The sequence below is a fragment of the Fukomys damarensis genome, unplaced genomic scaffold (genome assembly GCF_012274545.1).
Source record: "Fukomys damarensis isolate Sample0158 unplaced genomic scaffold, DMR_v1.0_HiC HiC_scaffold_2, whole genome shotgun sequence".
Taxonomy (NCBI): domain Eukaryota; kingdom Metazoa; phylum Chordata; class Mammalia; order Rodentia; family Bathyergidae; genus Fukomys; species Fukomys damarensis.
In genome coordinates this window covers 519,092-539,828 of record NW_022900914.1, presented here as the reverse complement: position 1 = coordinate 539,828, position 20,737 = coordinate 519,092, and the positions used below count along the sequence as shown (strand labels likewise).

Below are 20,737 nucleotides of genomic sequence, written 5' to 3'. Positions count from 1 at the left end.
TTCCAAAAGTTACTACTGGCTAGCACAGTGCATATCATAAAGGCTTCAATACATTTAGGTTGCACAAAAAATGAATTCTAGCCATTCTTAGGATGAAATACTCTGAGCTATTACTAGCATAAGACATTGCAAAAAATTACTATTCTACCTGAAAGCACTAGTTTTTGAATTGGAATTACACATTTATCATCATAATAGAAAATGTCTGGTTTATATAGTAGCTGCATGCTACAAAAGCAGAATGTAATTATCAGTAAAAAAGATGACTTAACATAAGTTGTTAATGAACTGCTTTCTTTAATGAACATATTCAAAGAACACACCAATTAATTACTTTGCCAATGTCTAGCTCCCAGTTACAGGTATAGTTATTTTAAAACTATGCTTGAAACATAAACTGATTGTGACTACAGCACCCATACGGAGCTCTAGTTTCCTCTACACAGAAAGTGTGATTACATTCAGTATTTTTTAAAACACGAAGAATATAAACCTAAAGCTGTCATTTATAAGGTAAACAAAAAACTATGGAATACTATCTTGTTTATAAAAACATTCATTTTTCCCCCTGATTTAATTTATAGTTTAACAATGTTAATAAAAAGCACTTGTCAAGACACACAGATAAAGTTGAATTTCTTTTAAGAGGAAATCTAATAAAATCTCCTCACCACTCTGGGAGTGAAAGACCTTGGTGACCCAGCACATGCTCAGAGGTGTATCTTTTTTAAACCATAACTAATGATGACCCAGGCTATTTCCATTAAAAGTGAATATGAGACAGAAATTATTTTTGTCACTATCTTTACATACAATGAAAACACTAAGACCAAATGAAGAATCATTTTAGTAGTATATAAATCATTCTTTTTCCCCTGCTAGAACTTACATTTTCCCTTAAAATGGATTTATATATTGAAAACATGATATTTAAAAAATTACAGTAACCTGATATTATAGTTTGAAATTATACTTATATTTCTCATTTATATCACATTACTTCACTCAACATTTCCCAAGTACCTACTTTATGTATATAACATTAGCTTCTGGCTCCAAGATATCCCCTATTTAATGGGGAAGGCAATTTAAAAGCTTTCAAAGTGCTATTAATAAAGTGATGAGGAAAATATAAGAACAGGAATGAAAATGTGGACATCAGACTCTAATAATCTAGAGAAATTCTGTGTCTGCTTACCTGGATGGGAACACACAGAGCAATGGGCCAGTTTGGCTACTTGTGGCTGTGGAATAGAATGACAAGATTTTTCATTCCACTGATTAAACCTTTAATAGAAAATGGTTTAAAAAGAAAAGGAAAAAAATAAGGTCACAAAAATGTCATGTTCTCAAATGCCAGTATTTCCTCTCATCTGTACAATCATTTTCTCCTTTGGTGGTAAATTTAATGGCCTAGCCTAGGAAAAATCCCTCAGTTACAAACTTTAAATGTGGCCCCAGGGCCAGCAGAGTCACAAAAGTGGGGAGAGGGTATCTATATGTATATTTATGCATCTATATACTATAAAAATGTATCTGTTAGCATTTCCTTAAAAGAATCTTATAAGGTGGCAACATGCAGGGAGAATGTTTTGAATGTCTTTTTTTCCTTTTCTCCATGTGACAATATAAAACAAACAGAATTTTGTACATGACTATTCTTCTATATCAGAAATAATATTAAAAGATAATGTCTAAACCTAAGTAAAACATTGAGCTTCTGGGTAAAATCTGTTTCTAAAATCTGGATTATTTCTTAATCTCTTATACAATTAGTAAAGCAACATCACATGTCTAATGACAGATTTTAGGAAACATGTATTACTAAGTTTCTAATAAAAGTTAATTTGATTTTTGGCTAAAGTTCCAGGTAAATTTAAAACCATCAAGGTCAAGTTACGTATTAATCATAACATCAAAAATTATGAATTTTGTTTCTTATAGAACTTTCTTATAGAATTAAAAGCTAAATTATATCTTTAGTTCATTGAGTAATGTCTCTACTTAAGAGTTATGATTCAGCTGCTGGAATCTCTGTTTCCTTTACTATAAAGACCAAGCAGAATCTTGCTAAAAATTAGTATTAATTTCCTTTGCATAAATAACAAGAGTTTCAAAAATTAAAAATAACTGGGGAAAATCAGTCTAAAGTAATAAAATTAGAATTGTTAATTAGAAAAAATGCAATTTTATCAAAGTTAAGTGTTAAAACAAAAGCACTGCTTAAATGTTGCCAAAAGTACATTTTGCTGAAACTATTTCTGTAAGAATGCCTTGAAGTCAGCCATATGCCGTATTTGCTTGCTTTTCCTATCTTGTATTATTCTTCACACCTCATACCAATGCTAATGTATACATCTTCTTTCCTACTTTGGTGCAGTCATTGTTGATGTCAATAGTGGATTTACTGCTGTCTTAGAGCTATTAATAATGTTACAACTCAAAAAGAAGCTGTTACAGGAAAGAGTGCAGGGACTGAAAAACCTGTCATAGTCATTACTTCTCCACTTTTCAGGCTCTCAGGACCTCAAACCTATTGTGAGCCATGACTGTGTTAAGTCTCTTGGTGTCCTCTCTCCTTTCTTATTTATTCTATATCTTATTGCTATTAATTTTTATCAATCACCACTTTCATCAAATAAATGTAATTCCCATGCTTTTAAGAGTAAATGGAACAGTTTGAAAACTTCATCATAATCTATACAGTAAGTTCCTGCCTCTGCCACATTCAAGTTGAGAACTTTCACAGATGCAGTGGACCTCACATTATGAACATTTGTATTCACAAACAAGTCCCTGAAGTAGCTCATGTGCCTGCTGAACACTGTCACAGCTATGCTACAGCGCCAAGAGTGCACTGTGTACACTGCAGTACAGTCAGGGACTTACTAGATTTTTGTGTGTATGTTTGGTTTCTTTATGCTTTACATTTGTGTATTTGTTAAAGGTGTATAAAACTCACTTTGTTGTATTTATGAACTGATCTTATTTACGAACGTTTTCCCAGAATGGAACTAGTTGAACGGTTGGGGGGACTTACTGTATAATAATTGTCTTGTGCTCTCAAGTTGTAGAGACCAGAATAAACATATAGCGGCACAACAATGCATAGTCAAAGGAAAAAATTTCAGTCAAGGTTGCTCATTTGGAACACACTTCTGACATTCATTTATACAAAGTAAAGTCATCATCAAAGCTTTAAAAATAAAGTCTAAAATTATCTAAATGTCATGTTCATCTAAAATAGGGTGTAACAGCCATTGCCAGTGCGTGTGTTGATGAGTGTTGTCATCCCCGCCACCCTGGAAGTTAAGTGGAAGCACAGTGAAGTTGAGCTCAGACTGGGCAACAAAGAGAAAACATCTACAAAAACCAACAAAAGAAGCCTGTGGTGAAACATCTATGGTTATTAATGAATGCATTTGACACTGTGCGTTTGTGTTTAACAACTTAACAATGTATTTTTAGCTCAGTGTGGTGGTGCATGCTGAGGCTGAGGAAGGAGAATTGCCCCAAGTAGGAGGCCAGTGTGCACTACACAGTGAGACCCTGTCTCAAAACAAATCAACAAAAATAATATATTTCTAAATATACAATATGGCCTAGAACATATATTCTCATCCTTCCACTGGAAACTTTACAAAAAATGTTATTTGAAATAAAAACATAGAGCAGCTTAAAAATATGAAAACCCGCTTTTGGGTTAACCCTTTGTTAATACTCATTATTAAAGAAGAAAAATAATGTGGGAGAAAAAGCAATTTGTATTTACCTCTGAAGCAAACTTTTCCCTTTCAAAATCTGTATAAGTTTTAGTGCTTGCTCTTTTCCAACTCCAGGAACTCCCTGTCAGACAATGAAAAATGCAAATGTTAATCACTAGGGGTGACTAAATAGAGTGCAGTACATTAACTCAGTGGAAAACTGCAGCTGAGACAAAGAATACGTAACTCCGTGCATGTCAGTTACTTTTCTCAATGACACCCTAAGTTAAAGGAAGAAAGGTTGATTTGGTTCATGGTCTGTAGAGGCTTCAGTTCCTATTCGGGTGGCTCGAAGGCAGGGTGGGCAGAGGGGCATCACAGAGGAGAAACAAACAATCCATGGCAGGCAGAGGCAGGAAGGCAGTCAAGCTATGAAGTAGCAGTCAACAGCAAGTGACTAGCAGCAGCCTTCTTTCTGTCGCTTATATCCCACCCCAACTACACACACTTAGGGCAGGTGGCACTCATTCCCACAGTGGGCCTTCCCACTAGCCACGCTCAGAACTACACCAAACCAATCAGTAGACTAATTTAGTAACCACACACCCTTGATCCCAGCATCACACACACAATCCCAGCATCATATAATCGAGATCCACTTCCTTGGAAATGCCCCACCTATGACTGATGAGACTATGACATAAGCCACAATAGTGCATAATGGTAGGAGACTGTGCAAGATACACGTGAATGTATAAAATGAAATTGTAAAGTATGACTTCATGCAGATTTGTAAACTAAATAGAAATGAGACTGTTAGCTGACGTGAACAAAAAAAACCCAGAGGATATCTTAAACCACTGACAATGTTTATTTTAGGGGAGAAAGGGACATAATTTTAGAGGGCTTTCATTTACTAGGTTAATTACTTTGATGTTTTAGTTTGTCCTTTCTTATTTTGTAATTAATAAAATCAAGTTCATCTAATTATGTGAGTATTTAATATTTAAAGATCTGGACATCAAAAAAAAAAGTTCCAAGTTAACTTTTTTTTGGTACTGGGGATTGAACTTGGGTCCTTGGACTTGCAAGGCAGGTGGCAGAACCACTGAGCTAAATTCCTGGCCTGCAAGTTAACTCTTCATATTAAAAATAAAATTAAAGTGAACTTCCAAAACTAAAATTTATTTCTGAAAATTACATACACACACACACACACACCACATTTACATCACAAATTTCTGGTTTCTTGCTATTAGTTTATGACTATGTCCTTAATACACACACACACACACACACACACACCACATTTACATCACAAATTTCTGGTTTCTTGCTATTAGTTTATGACTATGTCCTTATAAGTAGGGCCCCTACTTAACCATTATGCACCAAGATAGACATATCAGTATTAAAATACTTCTAAACAGCAAAGTACCCTAAATTTCTCCAACCACCTATACCCAGGCTCAAACTCCTAAAAAGCTACTCTGCTGCATAGAAAGAGACCACTCCCAACTCTGTTCCATCTCTACATCCTACAGCCTGTGATTTTTACATACTAGTTATATATATACACTGTGTGTATTACTCTGTGCACCTAAGATCTTTGCAGTGAGTTACCACTCCCAACCTCTATCTTTTTTGAGACAAGGTCTTCTTAAGTTGCTAAGCAGCCCAGGCTGCATTTGAACTTGTGACACCTCTGCCTCAGCCTCCCATAATGCTAGGATTACAGGCATGCACTAGGCCCAGATGTTAGGTAATTTGAATATCACCATCTTGTATTAGCTTTTAGCTACATCTCAAATATTCTAAAGGCAAATCATGTTACTAGTCTTAAAAATTAAAAAAAAACATAACAACTTTGGTATAAAGAATATAAAAAGTCAAAATAGCTAAGGCTTAAAGCATAATATAAATATCACTGTAACTAAAGTTGATTTCTATGAGTTCAAGCTAGCAAAAATCATAGATTAGACAATGGGCTGGTTCTAGATTTTAAACAATATAACTACATATGGGAATTAAAAGTTTTATTTCAGGAGAATTACAATAAAATAATAGGTTTTAGTATTTAAAGTTTTCTTTCATCCCACTTTTTTTTAACAGTTTAAAAAATTCTTGATTTTTCTGTATGGCCACTAGATATATATTAGAAAACAGGGCTATTAATTTTACTATCCTTCTTTTTTTTTTTTTCCTTTTCCCCAGGCTTAAGTGTCTTGATCACTTTTCTTGTTGCTGAGACAAAATACCCATCACCAAAGTTAAAGGGGGAAAGGTGTATTTCAGCTCAGTTTGCAGAGGTTTCAGTGAATAGTTTGCTGGCTCTGGCAGGGCGGCATGGCAGAAAGCCCTTGCAGAGGAGAAACAGTTTATAGCAGGCAGCAAAAGCAGTAATCACAAAGCAGCTGGGCTGCAGTGAAGAAGCAACAGAAGCCTTCTTTTTGTCCCTTTATATTCCATCCAGGCTATAAGCCTATTGACTGAGCTATCCACACCCAGGGTGGAGCAACCTTAATCCTAGCTTCATGCATTTTAGATCCAGCTATCTATGAAAAGCCCCACCTATGACTGCATGAGGCCCTGAGGGGACATTTAAACACAAGCCATAACATTTTGCCCCTTGTCCCCCAAAGACTCATGCACATCCTTTATACAAGAGGCATTTAGTCAATCTCTAAGAGTCACCAAAATCCTAACAGTTTCAGCACTGCTGAAAAGTTCAAGCCTAAAGTACAGCTCCCATGGCTAGTCTCTTTGGCCAACTTTGCTCATTTTTTGCAGCTTTCCTCAATGACCCATGCTCCTGGCTTCTCCCACCTTTTGAGGTTTCCACTATACCTTCAGCTTCACACTGTTTGACACACTGTCCTCTTAGGGGCACACTACCTAGCCTCCCGGGTCTTCTCCTGAAACCTGGGTAGAAGCCTACCTCACCTCACACCTTTATATTCAGCATGCACCTAAATCCAGCACCAAGTGGTTGATGCCAAAGTCTGCTGCCGTCTGAAGCAGTAGCCAGGCTTCCTTCTTTTTTGGCTATAGGGGTCGAATGCCTGGATTGCAGAGCACTAAGAACCAAATCCTGAGGAAGGACTTCCCTAGGCCACTCCCATTTTGGAATATGTGGGTACTGTGGGGCTTTCTTCTCAAAGCAAAGTTTTTCGTGTTTGTAATTTTTAGGGAAAAAAAAAACCAGAGTCCTTCTGGTTCTGGTGAAGTTTTTAGGCCACCTTTTCTATGCCCGTTCCTTCTTAGCAAATGCTTTCCTCTTCTCCATCTTTGCAGTCCACAACTTTACCAGAACTTCGTTTCTGGCCAAACTCACATTTTAAATCATTCTGCTTGGCTCTTTGCTCTTGATTCTCAACATAAATATGGCTAAAAGCCCCCAATAGTGGCCATGCCATCACCTGAACATTAGATTGTCTTGAAATTTCTTCTGCAAGATATAGTCTTAAGTTTCAGGCAAAGTCTCTGGACATGAGCAAAATGCATATGAATTTTTTGCCAAAGCATAACATACATGATGTGGAGTCCAAAAGCCAATGCAGTCCTTATTCCCAGCAGAAGCCTTCTGAGATTGGTCTTTACTGTCAGCATTTTTATCAGCATTCTGCTTTTCTGAGCTCTGACCAAAATCTCCCATCAAGGACAGCTTAAAGAATTCCAGGGCTGTTTCTTCAGCTGGTATCTCCAAATTTTTCAAAATTCTTCCCACAAGCCAATTTCAAAGGCTCCCAAACCACACGGTCAGGTACACTCACAGCAACAACTTAATTTCTGTGCCAAATTGTGTCTTACTTTTCCCATTGCTGAGACAAAATACCTGATACCCAAGGGTAAAAAGGACAGGTAAATTTCAGCTCACAGTTTGTAAAGATCCCATTCAACAGTCAGCATGGCAAAAGATAAACAGTTTATGGTGAGAAGGCAGCAAAACAGTAAGCAGGGAGCAGCAGGTAGCAGCAAAGCAGCAGGAGAAGCACCTTCTTCCTGTCCCTTTATATTTCATCCAGTGTATAGGCCTAATCAATGAGCCACACACACCCAGGGTGGGGTGCCCTTAATCCCAGCTTCACACACTTGGGGGACATCTAGATACAAGCTACAAAACTTCAGTAAAAAAAATTATACTGTATTTTTTTGTACCTGGGAATAGAGATAAAATGTGAGATTTGATTGACAGGAACATAATGAGGGGAATATATAGTAAGACATGTAATTCTGGCCATTTGCTTTTAAGTACAGTATTTGAGAAAATGGGGTTGTCTTCACAATTATTAATTTATCATACACTCTATTAATATTGTTAGAGTACTATAACTATACTCGGACATGTAAATAAAATGTTTCCATAAACAAAATCCCATGCAATGCTAAATGGCAAGAAAATGTGAATGGTTTATTTCCATAATCATGTTGCTGAACAACAGTAACAACACTGAACATGTGTACAACTGGTAAACTACAATGGATATTGAAAACTAAAAAACAGGTAAAACAATGATAGTAACTATCACTGGCATTATATAAGAAAGGAGGTATTCCTATACTTTTTTAGTTTGTAAATTTTTTGAGACAGAATATACAGCTCAGGCTCACCTTGAACTCATTATTTTTAAAGCCAGGGCTGGCTTTGAACTTTTGGTGATCCTCTTGTCTCAACCTGCCAAGTGTTGGGAGTACAGGCATGCACCGCAATGTCTGGTCATACTCCTTTGTAAGGGTAATGAAATGCGAATATAGATCTGTTCTACTGGGTTAATGGTTTAACTGAGGTTCAAGCTCTGGCACTGCTGAATATGCTATTCATGTTTACATTCAGTGTCACACATCAGCTTTTAAATTCTGAATCAATTATTATTTTAGTTACAGTATGACTGAGTATGTAATTTATATTTTAAATTAGATCCTACATCACATCACCATATCACATTTATATTTATACAGGATTCAAGGTACCAAAAACAACATACTCTGAATAACAAGTAAGTATGATCTCAGCTTGCCTTTGGAAGGTAATCACATCCAAGAAGTATGGCTAATCCAACCAGAGCATCTCTGTCCAAGCCTAGTTTATTCTTGATAGATGACATTGTATAACAGTCAACATGTGGGTCCTGAGGAAAGTATAGCTTTAGTTTAATCCTCAAAAGTGCTTATATATTAAATGATACTATAAAAGTAATTTATCTTTAAATGTTTTTAAAATTTAAATATGAAAATTATTCTGATCTCTGAAATTTTAATAGAATCTGATACTTCAATAGTTTGAAAAGGTTTGCATCTCCCCCTAGCAGTATGCCTAGACATCTTTTATGTCAATAATACACACCTTTTCAATGACTGCTTCTAACTGGATCACATGGGCTCTGAGCCAGTGCTTTTCAAAGAAGGCACTATTAGCATCTCTGAGGACGGAGCACAGGAGGGTGAGCTTGTCTGGTCCTAAGCCAACAAAGGTCTAAGCATAGGATCCCTGCTCAACTCTGAATTGTTACAATTGAAACACCCACAGGTAGTAACCAACCTTCCTCTAAATAGTGTAAAGAACTTAACCATTCTCTTATCAATGAGCATTTGGTTGCTGGCTAATTTCTATAATCATTAACAATGTTACAATGAATATCCTGCCTGTATATATCATCCTGTACAATTGGAGGTGTTTTTGGGTCAAAGATTACATATAACTTTGTGACACAGTATTAAAAATAATTTAGAATTCAACCATGTGAAACAATGGTTTCTTTAGTACAGAAATTCACATTTTGAAGGATTAACTATATAGCAATGATAAAATCTGAATTTATTAATATATATAAATTGCAAAAAATACGTTTATAATAGACATATAATGTTTTGATACATGTATACTGTTAATGTTTAAACCAAGTAAATAATATCTCCTTAAACATCTATTTATATGAAGGGAACTTTCAAAATCCTTTCTAGATTTCTGATAAAAAATATGGCATGTACTTAAATAAAAATTTATTACCATAATAGACAGTTATTATTCCCCATTTCTTTGAACACATCAAATTGTTCTCGCCACTTTCTAAAGCAGTGTTGGAAATCCTCTTCTGTGAGTGTCTTTATGAGGTATGATAAGAAAATGTGGTTGAAAGCTATTGCCAAGTGCCATCCAATAAAAAGGCAGGCCCATAAAAACATTATGGCGTGTCTTCTCAACTATATTCACCATTATCTAGTATATGGGACTTCTGGCTTTTCTCCAAAGTCAAAAGGAGCATGAAAGGTAAACGTTTCGAACTGATTCAGGATACCAAGGCAGCCAGGACAGTCCAAGTGAAGACACTCACAAAAGAAGCCTTCCAGAACTGCTTCAGAAGGTGGAAAGAAATGATGGGATAAGTGTGTCTTGAAGCAAAAGAGACTATATGGACAGGGATTGATGCAATGTGTCTTTTATTATTTTTTAAAAAATTAAATACTCAACGTATTTTTTGAACCTACTCTTTATATAACTAATATTTTTAGTAACAGCAAGCTTTCATTTAGCAAATGCTACTTTCCAAGCATTATGGGAAGTATTTTTTTCATATATATGTTCATTTAATCAGGCCCTTACAAAAGGTAACTTGTAAACAAGTATAAAAAAAAGATAAGTACCTTTGCATTCATGGTGAAATTCCTATAGACAGTCTGGGCCCCGTAGAGAAACGCATCTCCATCATTAGTGAGGCAGCCATCAACATGACCACCAATATTGAGGTAAGCACACATGGCCTCAGCTTCCCCCGCCGCCTGCACCCAGGGTATTCCTAAGCACTCCAGCATTTCAAGGCACTGAAATAAAAGTCAGTGTGAGAAAGTAAAGATGCTTTTACTGCTGATTTCTTCACTGTGTAATTTCTGTTACAAGTAATAGCAGCTTTTTAGAAATTTTTAAAATTATGTTGAAGAAACACTTGGAAATCCTGGTGGCACAGGAACAACTGTTGAACTTTTAGGTATGATAATAAAAGTCATACTGTGGTTATGCTTCATTTCTTAGAGGCATCTATTAGAGAGGAGAACATGAATATTGAGAATTATGTAATATTATGACTGGATTTGCTTTGAAATAATGTGGGAGGAGGGGGTGGGCAGGAGCACAGATAAAACAAGGTGGACTAAGAGTTGATAATTGTTTAACATTGGTGATCAGTGACTTCTGTACTGATTTAGAATTTTCTGTTATCAAAAGTTAAGGTTTCTGGGCCGGGGATTTAGCTCAGTGGTTCTGCTGCCTGCAAGGACCTGACTTCGATCTGCGGTACCAAAAAAAAAAGTTAAGGTTTCTGATGTCAATTACAAAATAATCCATATATTATATTACTGCTACAGGCTATTACCTGTAGATATCACTTTTCTCACATAATGGACAAACTAATATAAAGTTTTCCAAAGATGCTGTTAAATAACTGGCTTGAAGATGTAAAGTTTTAGTAAAATGTTTTTTCTCATCTTGCCTCGCCTTTAAAATGAAACTTTCATATTTTGGTAAACTATGTAAAGTCAGTTGCTGGTGTCCTCATATAAAAGTCAAATATCTGTGTAGAATGACTGTCATTTTGTGATACTTAGTTCATTTTTCTTGTCCTATGTTCTCCCTGTACTAGGAGAACTCCCAATACTAAGCATTCTGGAAAAAAGTCTATTTATTTGTCCTTTCTGGACACTAATAATTAAACACCTCTCATCTGGACTAATAGATCACTTGCATGATACATTACATACTAGACAATTCTGCCAGATGTTGCCCAAGTTCAAAAAGACAAAGTACTATGATGAAAATGTTGCTTTTCAGGGCTCTGGTCATAGGAGTTTAGGGAGACAGTTTTGTTACGGATGTTGCTTCTTCCTTAATTCTAGCTTAGAAGCATCCTTTCATAATAGACAAAGCTATTTCAAATTCTTGAGACAATTGTCACTAAAATTGCATAGGAGGAGCAGAGAAGTTGTGATGAGGCTGGCTGCATATTTTTCTACCTTATGTGGGTTTCATGTAGGGTGGACGTGGTGTTGGAGTATGAGTAATTTGTGCTTTTCATATAGTTGGCAGTGGATCAGGAGGAAGCAGGGCCAATTGAAAGAGAATAGAAATATGAAAATGAGTAATAAACGAACAATACTGAACTGACACAAGATGCCTAAGCATACCATAAATTATTGCAATAAAGAAGGAATGGAACAGTTCTCTTAAGAAGAACTAGAGATACCAGGCACTTAAAAGTTCCAGGTACAAAGTCTGTGGACATTTCTAGCAACTAACTACATAAGAAACTAATTACAATCCTGCCAGATGCTTCATTCAATTGCTGACAGTCACTAACAAAATACTCATTAATGTAAAACATTTTGTGTGCTGCTAAGAATCAAATCCAAGGCTTAATGCCAGCTAGGCAAGTGCTCTAGCACTGAATCACATTCTTCAGCCCTGAAAATTACTTAAAAAAAATCATGTAAGGATAGAAAATAGACAAAGTTTCAGAAGTAAAGAAAAATAACCATTAGTTTATACAATGCCTTTTAAAAGAAATGCAATCTTTAATGCAAACTGAAAAGAAAAATAAATTCAAAGCAAATACATGGCATATATCCTCAATGTGCAAGGAGCTTGCACAAAAGAAAAAATTAACCTTAGACAGGTAATAAAGGACATGATGGCTATTGCCCAAACTAACCTGAAATTAAAAATAGGCAAACTGTTTAAACTCATCATTAAAAGATCAACACATATTGAACAAAGTGTCTTTGTTTTTGCACACTACAAAGACAAATCCACTAACATCAGTGTTCTTGTGAGATCATTAAAATTATTTCTCATGTCTGTACTGGTAAAAGTAATTGGTAAGAGCTATAAAATCCAAAATCTTGGTCTATTAATTCCATTTGGGGTAATTTTATCTAAAGTCCCAAATCACAAGAACAAGCTACATACACAGAAAAATCAAAAAGTAAACAATATATGTAATTCTGGTAATAATTCATAGCTTGACATGTTTTACAATCATAACAGATTATGATTATTTAATAGGGAACTATGTATAAGTGAAAAGTCCACAACAAATATTATTTGTACAATGTTATGACTCTTTAAAAAAACACATTTGAAAAGAGGCAAAGAAAATAGTAGCTGATTTTAACTTAAATTATGTATTATATTAACTGGAGGTAATTTTTAATTTTTATAAAAGTATGAAATACAGCAATATTATTAAGTAATGTACAAATAAAGCATTGTAACAATTACTTTTCAAAATTATAAACTCTAAGGGAAGCAAAATATGTATATTCTATATATGATCATAAATTTTAATGAATGAAGTAGGAATTGAGATCTCATGTACAAGGTATGACCGAAAATATGGTGAATGCTTAAATTTATTTTATAAACATTACAGTAAAACACAAATTGCCATCAATCCCCCTCAAAATACTTCCTCATTTGAAACACTTATTCAAAGTGAGGAGGAATTTTTTGAGAGAGATTATATGCAAGCGGGCGAAAGCGGGCGCGCATGTGTGTGTGTGTGTGTGTGTGTGTGTATCCACCATATATTTTGATCACCCCTTGTATTCTAGGGATTCTTTAAGTGCTGAAGATGTTAGAAAAGGTAAGATCAAGTCCCTACCATGTTCCTGTTATTCTGGGTCTATTTTATCTGTTTAGCTACAGTCCTCACGCACAGTGTAAGGATAGGTTAAAAATCCTATCCAATTTAGTGCTACTGTGTGAACTCAGGTCAGCTTTCCTCTGAAGCACAAACTCTTTTCTCTACATTCTGGTCTTCTAGTCACAACATGGCTAGTGGTTATTAAAATTTACAAACTTATTAGAGCAAAATGTACTCTTTAATTCAAGTCAGAATTATAAAACCAAATCTGAATGCTCACCTCTCTTAAGACCGATTTAAAATGTGATCTTCCTGTTTTCTGAGACCATGTTTTTCCAGAAGCCCCATATCGCATATGATTCCTCTTGTTCATGACATCAGCTTTTAGATTTGGTGGTTCTCCTTCCATAACAAACACCAGTTTTATATCCATTTGCATTAAATATGAGACACGAAAAAATAAGTTCCTGAAATATATAAATCACTAATATATTACCCATAATGTATTAACAGTAAAAACACAGTATGACATAAAGGCTACATTAGATAAAGTATCAAAAAATAACATGGGATAAACACTTACCAAGTTAAGTACAGAGGGGACAAAGGAACACTTCTGTGCATGGGAGATTTATGATTATTGTCACCGCTATAAGGAAAATGGCTTGGAGAAGAAGCCTAAGAACAAGGAAAGGAAACTAATGAAGGTATCATTTCAGCAGCGTACGTGAGACGAAGTTGGCCGAGTGGTGTTTCGGGACACTAAGAAAAGTTTGTGAACATAAAGTATGTTATAGAAGAACTGCAAAGATTTACTGATTGCCTGGATGCGGAGAAATAAAAAAAGCAAAATAGTGGCTCCCAGAGTTCTGCCTTTTAGTAATCAAACCATCCTAGAGGATATGCTAGATAAGAGTAGATGTGAGACTCTGGAGCTCAAAGAGTAAGAGGCACAATTCTGTGGGCCACTAGATTCAGACATGTTAAAGAAGGTTTAAAATCTCTCAAATGACACAAGAAATAAAGCCCAGAAAAAAAACAAGGCTGTTTTAATCATAGTTACAATCTAAGAGCTTTTACTGTACCTGAGGTGGGGCTTCACAACAGTTCCCATCATTTTTTTAACAGACTGTGCCTCACACACCCAGAGACTCAGATCAACTGCAATGGTTTTCCCACAAAGATTCCGTAAGTGGACGTGTTGCTTAACTGGCTCCAAAATTTGCCACAAGTCATTTACTCCCATTCCGGTGATTATCTGCTGGTATTTGAAACACATTTTACAGAAAATTGTTAAAAGAAACAATTTTGGGACAGAAATTCAAACACTTTATTATGAACTAGCACAGGAAAGCTCAGAGGATTCTTCTCCTTTCTTGCTTAATCAACTTTCTGAAAGGAATCAAGAACACCTAGAACATGAAAAAGGAGGTAACTAGTTTTGTTCCAATTCGTAACATGAGCGACCAATGCAGAGACTGGTAGGAAATGTAGGTATGCTGTAAGTCATTCTTGTTTAGTTGAGAATTCACCCCTTGACAAACATATCTAAAGAGAATGGGACTAACAACCACAAAGAAGCATGGAAACAGATAAACAACTATGGAAATAAACTAGAAAAACTCAAGGTTAATAAAAGAAAATTTGAGCCAGGCATGGTGATGCACGCCTAAAATCCCAGCACTCGGGAGGCAGGAGGATTGCTGTGAGTTCAAGACCAGCCTGAGCTACACAGTGAGCTCCAGGTCAGTTTCAACTACATAGTGAGACCCTGTCTCACCCCCCGCTCAAAATTAAAAAAATAAATAAAGAAAATTTGGTGGAAAATGGAAGAAAAAACATGAGACAGTGAAGAACTGTTGAAAGAATAAAAGAATAGCGGCTTAAATCCATGGTGACACATGTTCATTGTGGAGGAAAAAAAAATTTTTTTTTCCACCCAGTAAAAACCAATGCTAAACTTTTTTCTATGCACAGTACAAGTCATTTCATGAACAAAATTGTCTTCAATCTGTTATTGTAACTACTTTGGTTTTTTTTTTTTTTAACTTTGGTATTTTCTATAAGCTAACTTTTTTTCATTAAACATTTTTCTTTTCATGTGTTATTCAGTAAAGAAATTATGTCACATTTGCAATGAAATTAAGTCTGACTGTACAAACACAACCGAGATTTTATTCTCTGGATAATAACTTCAACTCACAACAAAACACAATGTAGGACATAAGAATACAGAAGTCAAAAGACTACTACATATATGCTGAAACCTTCTGGATAAAAACTATTATTTTTCCTTTAATGGAGTTTATTCTAATAGTAAGTATTCTCAAATTGCACATGGATGCAAAGAAAATAAATGACAGAAGTGTTATCTGTAATTTTTTTCCAAATCTTGATTTTGATTTATAATTTGTGTGCTAATTTTGTAAAGAAGTACATATACACAGAAATGTCCCTTCTTTACAAAATACACAGATGTAACCACAGATCATTCATTCTGTACTTAATGGGAATCTGGTGCTAATATCATTTCATATCAAGAAGCTACACTGGTTGAATGTAGACTGTGGCACAGATTCAGAGTAAATGTGAAAAGTAGTGATTAATTCTGAAATATTTTCTAAAGCATTATTATGAAGGAAAATGAGATTTTAAAACTACCAACCATATAAAAACATAACTCAGTTTCAGGGGAAGTTCTTATTGATAGTGTTGGCTTCACTGATGACTCACATTGGATACTGGAACAGACTGGTATTAATGAAACTAAACAATTATTTCTGGGGAAATACTGCTATAATCTTCTTTATTAAAATGTGACCTAGACTCACACATTCAAAAGTTAAAAGCATTAGCCCCTTCTAGAAATCTATTTTAGGATACACTCTTAAATACGTACAAATTTATATACAACAAAATTCACTGTAGCATTGCTTGTAATAGCTACATGGGGGAGAACCAAGCATCCAGTAATAACATGAATTAAGTAAACTATGGTATGTTCAAATAGTGATGCTGTAAATTAAAAACTGGTATAGACATATGTACTGATAAAACAACAGCCTCTAAGTTTTAAAATGAAAACAGGTACAAACTAAGTTACATATTAGGATGGTTGCAGTTCAGGGGTGACAAGAATTACTCTTTTCCCCTTGTGATTTATTTTTAAAGTAATGATGCTATTCATTACTTTTCTGAATAATTTTTAAAAAAATATGGCCCTAACTGTAAGGAAATGGGGAAATAGCTTCAATGGTTTGCTTCTTGCCTAAGCATTGTGACCAAGTGTGTTAATATTTTACAAATTTATAAGCACCTAAAAAAATAAATACTTAATTTGGCTTTTAAGGAAAAAGATTCCCATTATCAGATTTTCTTCAAGTTGCCCAAGAACCAGTGGCGTGGTCTTGGGCAAGGCACATCCATGCTCTGGCCCTTCCAGTTGTAATGTTCAAGCCTTCCTCCAATATTATGTAAGTTAGCTCTAACCCACATATGTAAATGAACAGCAGTGAAGACTGCTACTCTGCCAGTGTTGTGTATGATGGTACACACATTTATCTGTAGGTCTGTGATGTCAACTGCATATTTTTTTTTTTGAGGGTTGTGGACAAACTGTAGTTCTCCAAATATTTCAAAAACATTAGGGTCATTCTTGAAAGATTTTAACAGAGTATACTACTCACTGAGGGCAGCCATGCCTGTAATAGAAAAATACTTGAACTGATTGTATTATAGATGAGTATCTCAAATTCTTGGGCTCAGAAGTATTTGAGACTTAAGAGTTTTTCAGATTTTGGAATATTTGCACATATATAATGAATTATCTTGGGGGTAAGGCCCAAATCTAATCATAAAATCCATTCGTATTTTATATACTCCTAGTACACACAGTCTGAAGGCAATTTTATACATTTTAAATCTTGTACATGAAAAAAGTTACACGGTATGGAAAAACTTCCATTTTGGCATCATGTTGGTGCTCAAAGTTTTAAATGTGAAAACATCTTGGATTTTAGGATTAGGGATGCTCAATTTAGTAAGTTTCCCACAGATTAGATTATGTCCAGAAAGAGGGCTTTTAACCCCAGAGATACCCTTAATATAACATTATTACACTTAAAACAACTTTTCATGCTATTTTAGTTTCTTATGAAAGAAGCAAACCTGGTTTAAAAAAATGAGTAACCACAGTTGTATTACAGAACTAGCAATAGTAGTTAAACAGATTATCTGTAAATATTTTAGAATATGTGCTGCCAAAGCGAGCACATGTGTAAATATTTATGTAGAACATCTATTTTGTCTGTATTTTTAAAATGTGGGTAAACATCACCCTACTGTAATAATGGCTACCTAAACACAACTGGAATGAATAATAGCAACAAAAACAGTCTGTAACTGAGTGGTCTATTGGTTCCCAGAAAGTAAAACATGAGCTATTCTGTGCTTAAGCATTTTTTTGCCATTTTCCCTTATTCATGTGATATATTCTAGGAAAATGGCTCTCATTGCCAGTACTTGACTTTTTTTTTTGTAGTGCCTGAGATCTACCTCCGGACCTTGTGCTTTTGAGGCAGGGGGCAGCACCACTGAGCTAAATCCCTGGCCCTGGTTACTATATTCTTTAATCTATCTCGAAGTCTTTTAAACCTAGTCTCCATGCATTTACCAAAATGGATTTAAAAAATATCAAGCTATCTAATCAGTTTATTTCAATATGGACTTTTTTGAAAAAGGTCTTAAAAATCCATTATTAAGTTCTGGCTTTAAAATTAACCCATGCCCTTATAAAGTGACATCAATACGACCTTTTTTCAATCATACAAGGCCCAGGATTCCTGGAAAACACAAAGATAAATACTAGAGGCTTTGTCATTTAAGTGAGTGAAAAGGTCTATAGGAAGAGGAGAGAAAATAAAACTTTGTTGATACTAAATAGGTAGAAACAGACAAAAAAATTTCTAAAGTAGAGTTCAGGATGAGCACAATTGCCAGGGGCAATCCAACTGCTCCCAGAACCCGAGGAACAAAGTCTTCTCAAGCTCCTGATAATGGTGTTGGTGGGAGAGGCTTCCAGTGACTCAGCCTGGTGGTCCAGTTCATGCCAGGACACCTTTTCCTGTCGGGATACCTTTCCTGGCGTAACTGGTTTCTTCACGTGCAAATGTACACTTCTCCCAGGCAGAGTGGCCCCCAATCCCAGGAGAGGTACGCCCCAGGTGATCAGTGGCACAGCGCTCCGGAAGGGAAGGCAGAGGCCACCGGTTTGCCTGCCCCAGGAGAAAAGTGGCAGCAGAAGTCAGGACTCGCATTACCCCCGGGCCCTCAGTCCACTGTCTCCTGAGTCCGTGCAGACAAGAGCCCCGCGCCTCACAAAGAATGAGGCCCGATGGCGCGCCCCACTGGTCACGGCCTCAGAGCACACAGCAATAGGGCCAGAGACTCCGCACGCGCCCTTTGCGAGGCTTACAAAGCATCGATTAAAACTAAAAATGCATACAAAATTCCAGAAAGGGACAGAACGCAACAGCCTTAAGGTGCTGAACTACAATGTACAGACGGTCAGGTTTTGCGGTGTGGAATTTGGTGATTCCCTACTCAAATCGTTTATAATGTAATAACTTCAGTCATGTCAATCTGATCACGCCATCAATATATACTATATAAAAATGAATCTTCGAACGTATCCACAATTCTTAAGAATTAACTATGGCACAAGAATATGGCAAACAACAGAACAAGAGATAACAAATAACTATAGACTATAAATGGCTTCAATTTATTTAGCTTACTTACTCTGTACCAACCAAGTAAGAACACATAGCAGACAACATTATAACCTACGAACGCCTTCAATTTATTTAGTGAAGAGCACTGGACTTGGAATATGGAAAATCCTAGGATTTTGGTCTGGGGAGTTCCATAATCTGGGATTTAACCTTTCTAAAAAATGTCAGGTCATAAACCAGATCAATTGCAAAGTTAAATATCCTTTGAATCTCATAACCAATTTTAGTAAGTTTAGCATTGAAAATATTCTATTTCAGAAACTGCTTGGTAGAAAGGACATAAATTTCTGCTTAAATACAGCGTTTAAGAGTCTACTTCAAGTTAAAACAAAGCAAAACCGGAACCTTTGATGTAACCATATGGTGCCCATAAATCAATTTATGCTCCTAAAACTTCCTTAGAAACTAATAAGAATGAGGTAAGAAAAACACAGAACCTTGCTAATTTCACTAATGAATCAAATTTAAAGAACATATAGTCAACTTGATTCATGCAAAACATTTAGAAAAACAAGTTTTCTAATTTATTACAACTTTAAGCAAAAAAAGTTTAACAAAAAGGCAGGAAGTAGTTAAATTTTCCAATTCCAAATTAGATGATTATATTTTCATATAGTGATTGGTAAATGGTGTAGACTTTCAGTACAAGATTGTATTGTACGGGATTTATCATGTCATTTCACTAATTGTTATTTATTTTGGGGTTTTTTGTAGCTCAGGCTAACCCTGAACGCACTATGTAAGGCAGGCCTCAAACTGGTAGCAATCCTCCCGCCTCCTCCTCCCGAGTGCTGGAACACAGGCATGCGCCACTGTGCAGGCTACAAATTATGTTTTTTAAGATTAATTTTTCAAATTTACTTTCATGCGAATTTAGCCCAAACTCTGGGGCTTATTCTTACCCGCTTAATTTATCTGTTAACATATTTATCAAATGTTTCCTCTTTATGAGGAACGCTTTTAGGATGGTACTGGAGATATACAAAGAATAGAAAAATCAGGTTCTGCACTTAGGACCTTGGTAGGATGAGATGCAGAAAAACCAGGCAATTTAACAATGTGAGAAGTACAGGAATTTCTGACATGGAGGCCACAGGACTGCTCAGAAAAGAGGTACCCTAACTGGTGTCAGGCATAAAGGAAGGCTCCCCAAGGAAGTGATTTTTAGTTACCAACAAGGATCTTTCGGTCCCGGCTCGTTAATCCACGGCAAAGGCCACAGTATACAGTTTTGACTGCGCTTCGAAGTAAAAGTTGACTTTGAAGAAAGAAACTGCACTACTGGCGGCTGGACTTCCCTTTGGGATGAAGGTCAGTGAACACCAGCCCTTGCCCGAGGGAAGACCGGTGCGTGGACAGCACGACCCGGTCAACACAAGGCTGAGAAAGGCGGTGAGGGCGTCGGGGCTCACACTTCTGGGCGACGCAGGGAAGCAGAGACCGAGAGCGGGCCGGGGCCGCGGGGCACCGGAGCTCGGGCAGCAGAGCGAGCGGCCGGCCTCCAGCCCCGGACTTACCCGGACACCCCTCCTCCTCGGTCTGAGAAGCCCCCCTCACTACACCGGGCCCGAGCCGGACCACTGCAGCAGATGAGCTTCAGTCACAGGCA

General features: G+C 36.2%; 1 protein-coding gene across 6 annotated transcripts in view; it reads right to left on the bottom strand.

Annotated features, from left to right (window-relative positions):
• Nucleotides 1-20,731, bottom strand: part of Gen1 (GEN1 Holliday junction 5' flap endonuclease) — a 30,380-nt gene extending 9,649 nt beyond the window's left edge. For 2 of the 6 annotated variants that reach the window (XM_010607452.2, XM_033762869.1), the window contains exons 1-7: nt 20,301-20,731; nt 14,422-14,597; nt 13,617-13,803; nt 10,347-10,523; nt 8,723-8,833; nt 3,773-3,846; nt 1,199-1,287 (exon numbers count right to left, since the gene is read on the bottom strand). In XM_010607452.2, coding sequence (XP_010605754.1) covers nt 1,199-1,287; nt 3,773-3,846; nt 8,723-8,833; nt 10,347-10,523; nt 13,617-13,803; nt 14,422-14,582 — 799 coding nt within the window. In that variant the 5' untranslated portion in view covers nt 14,583-14,597; nt 20,301-20,731. Of the gene's footprint in view, nt 1-1,198; nt 1,288-3,772; nt 3,847-8,722; nt 8,834-10,346; nt 10,524-13,616; nt 13,804-13,919; nt 14,015-14,421; nt 14,598-20,300 lie in introns of those variants that run through there. The other 4 variants (XM_010607453.3, XM_019205041.2, XM_010607454.2 and 1 more) reach the window with 4 other exon arrangements.
• Nucleotides 20,732-20,737: the final 6 nt, after the last annotated feature.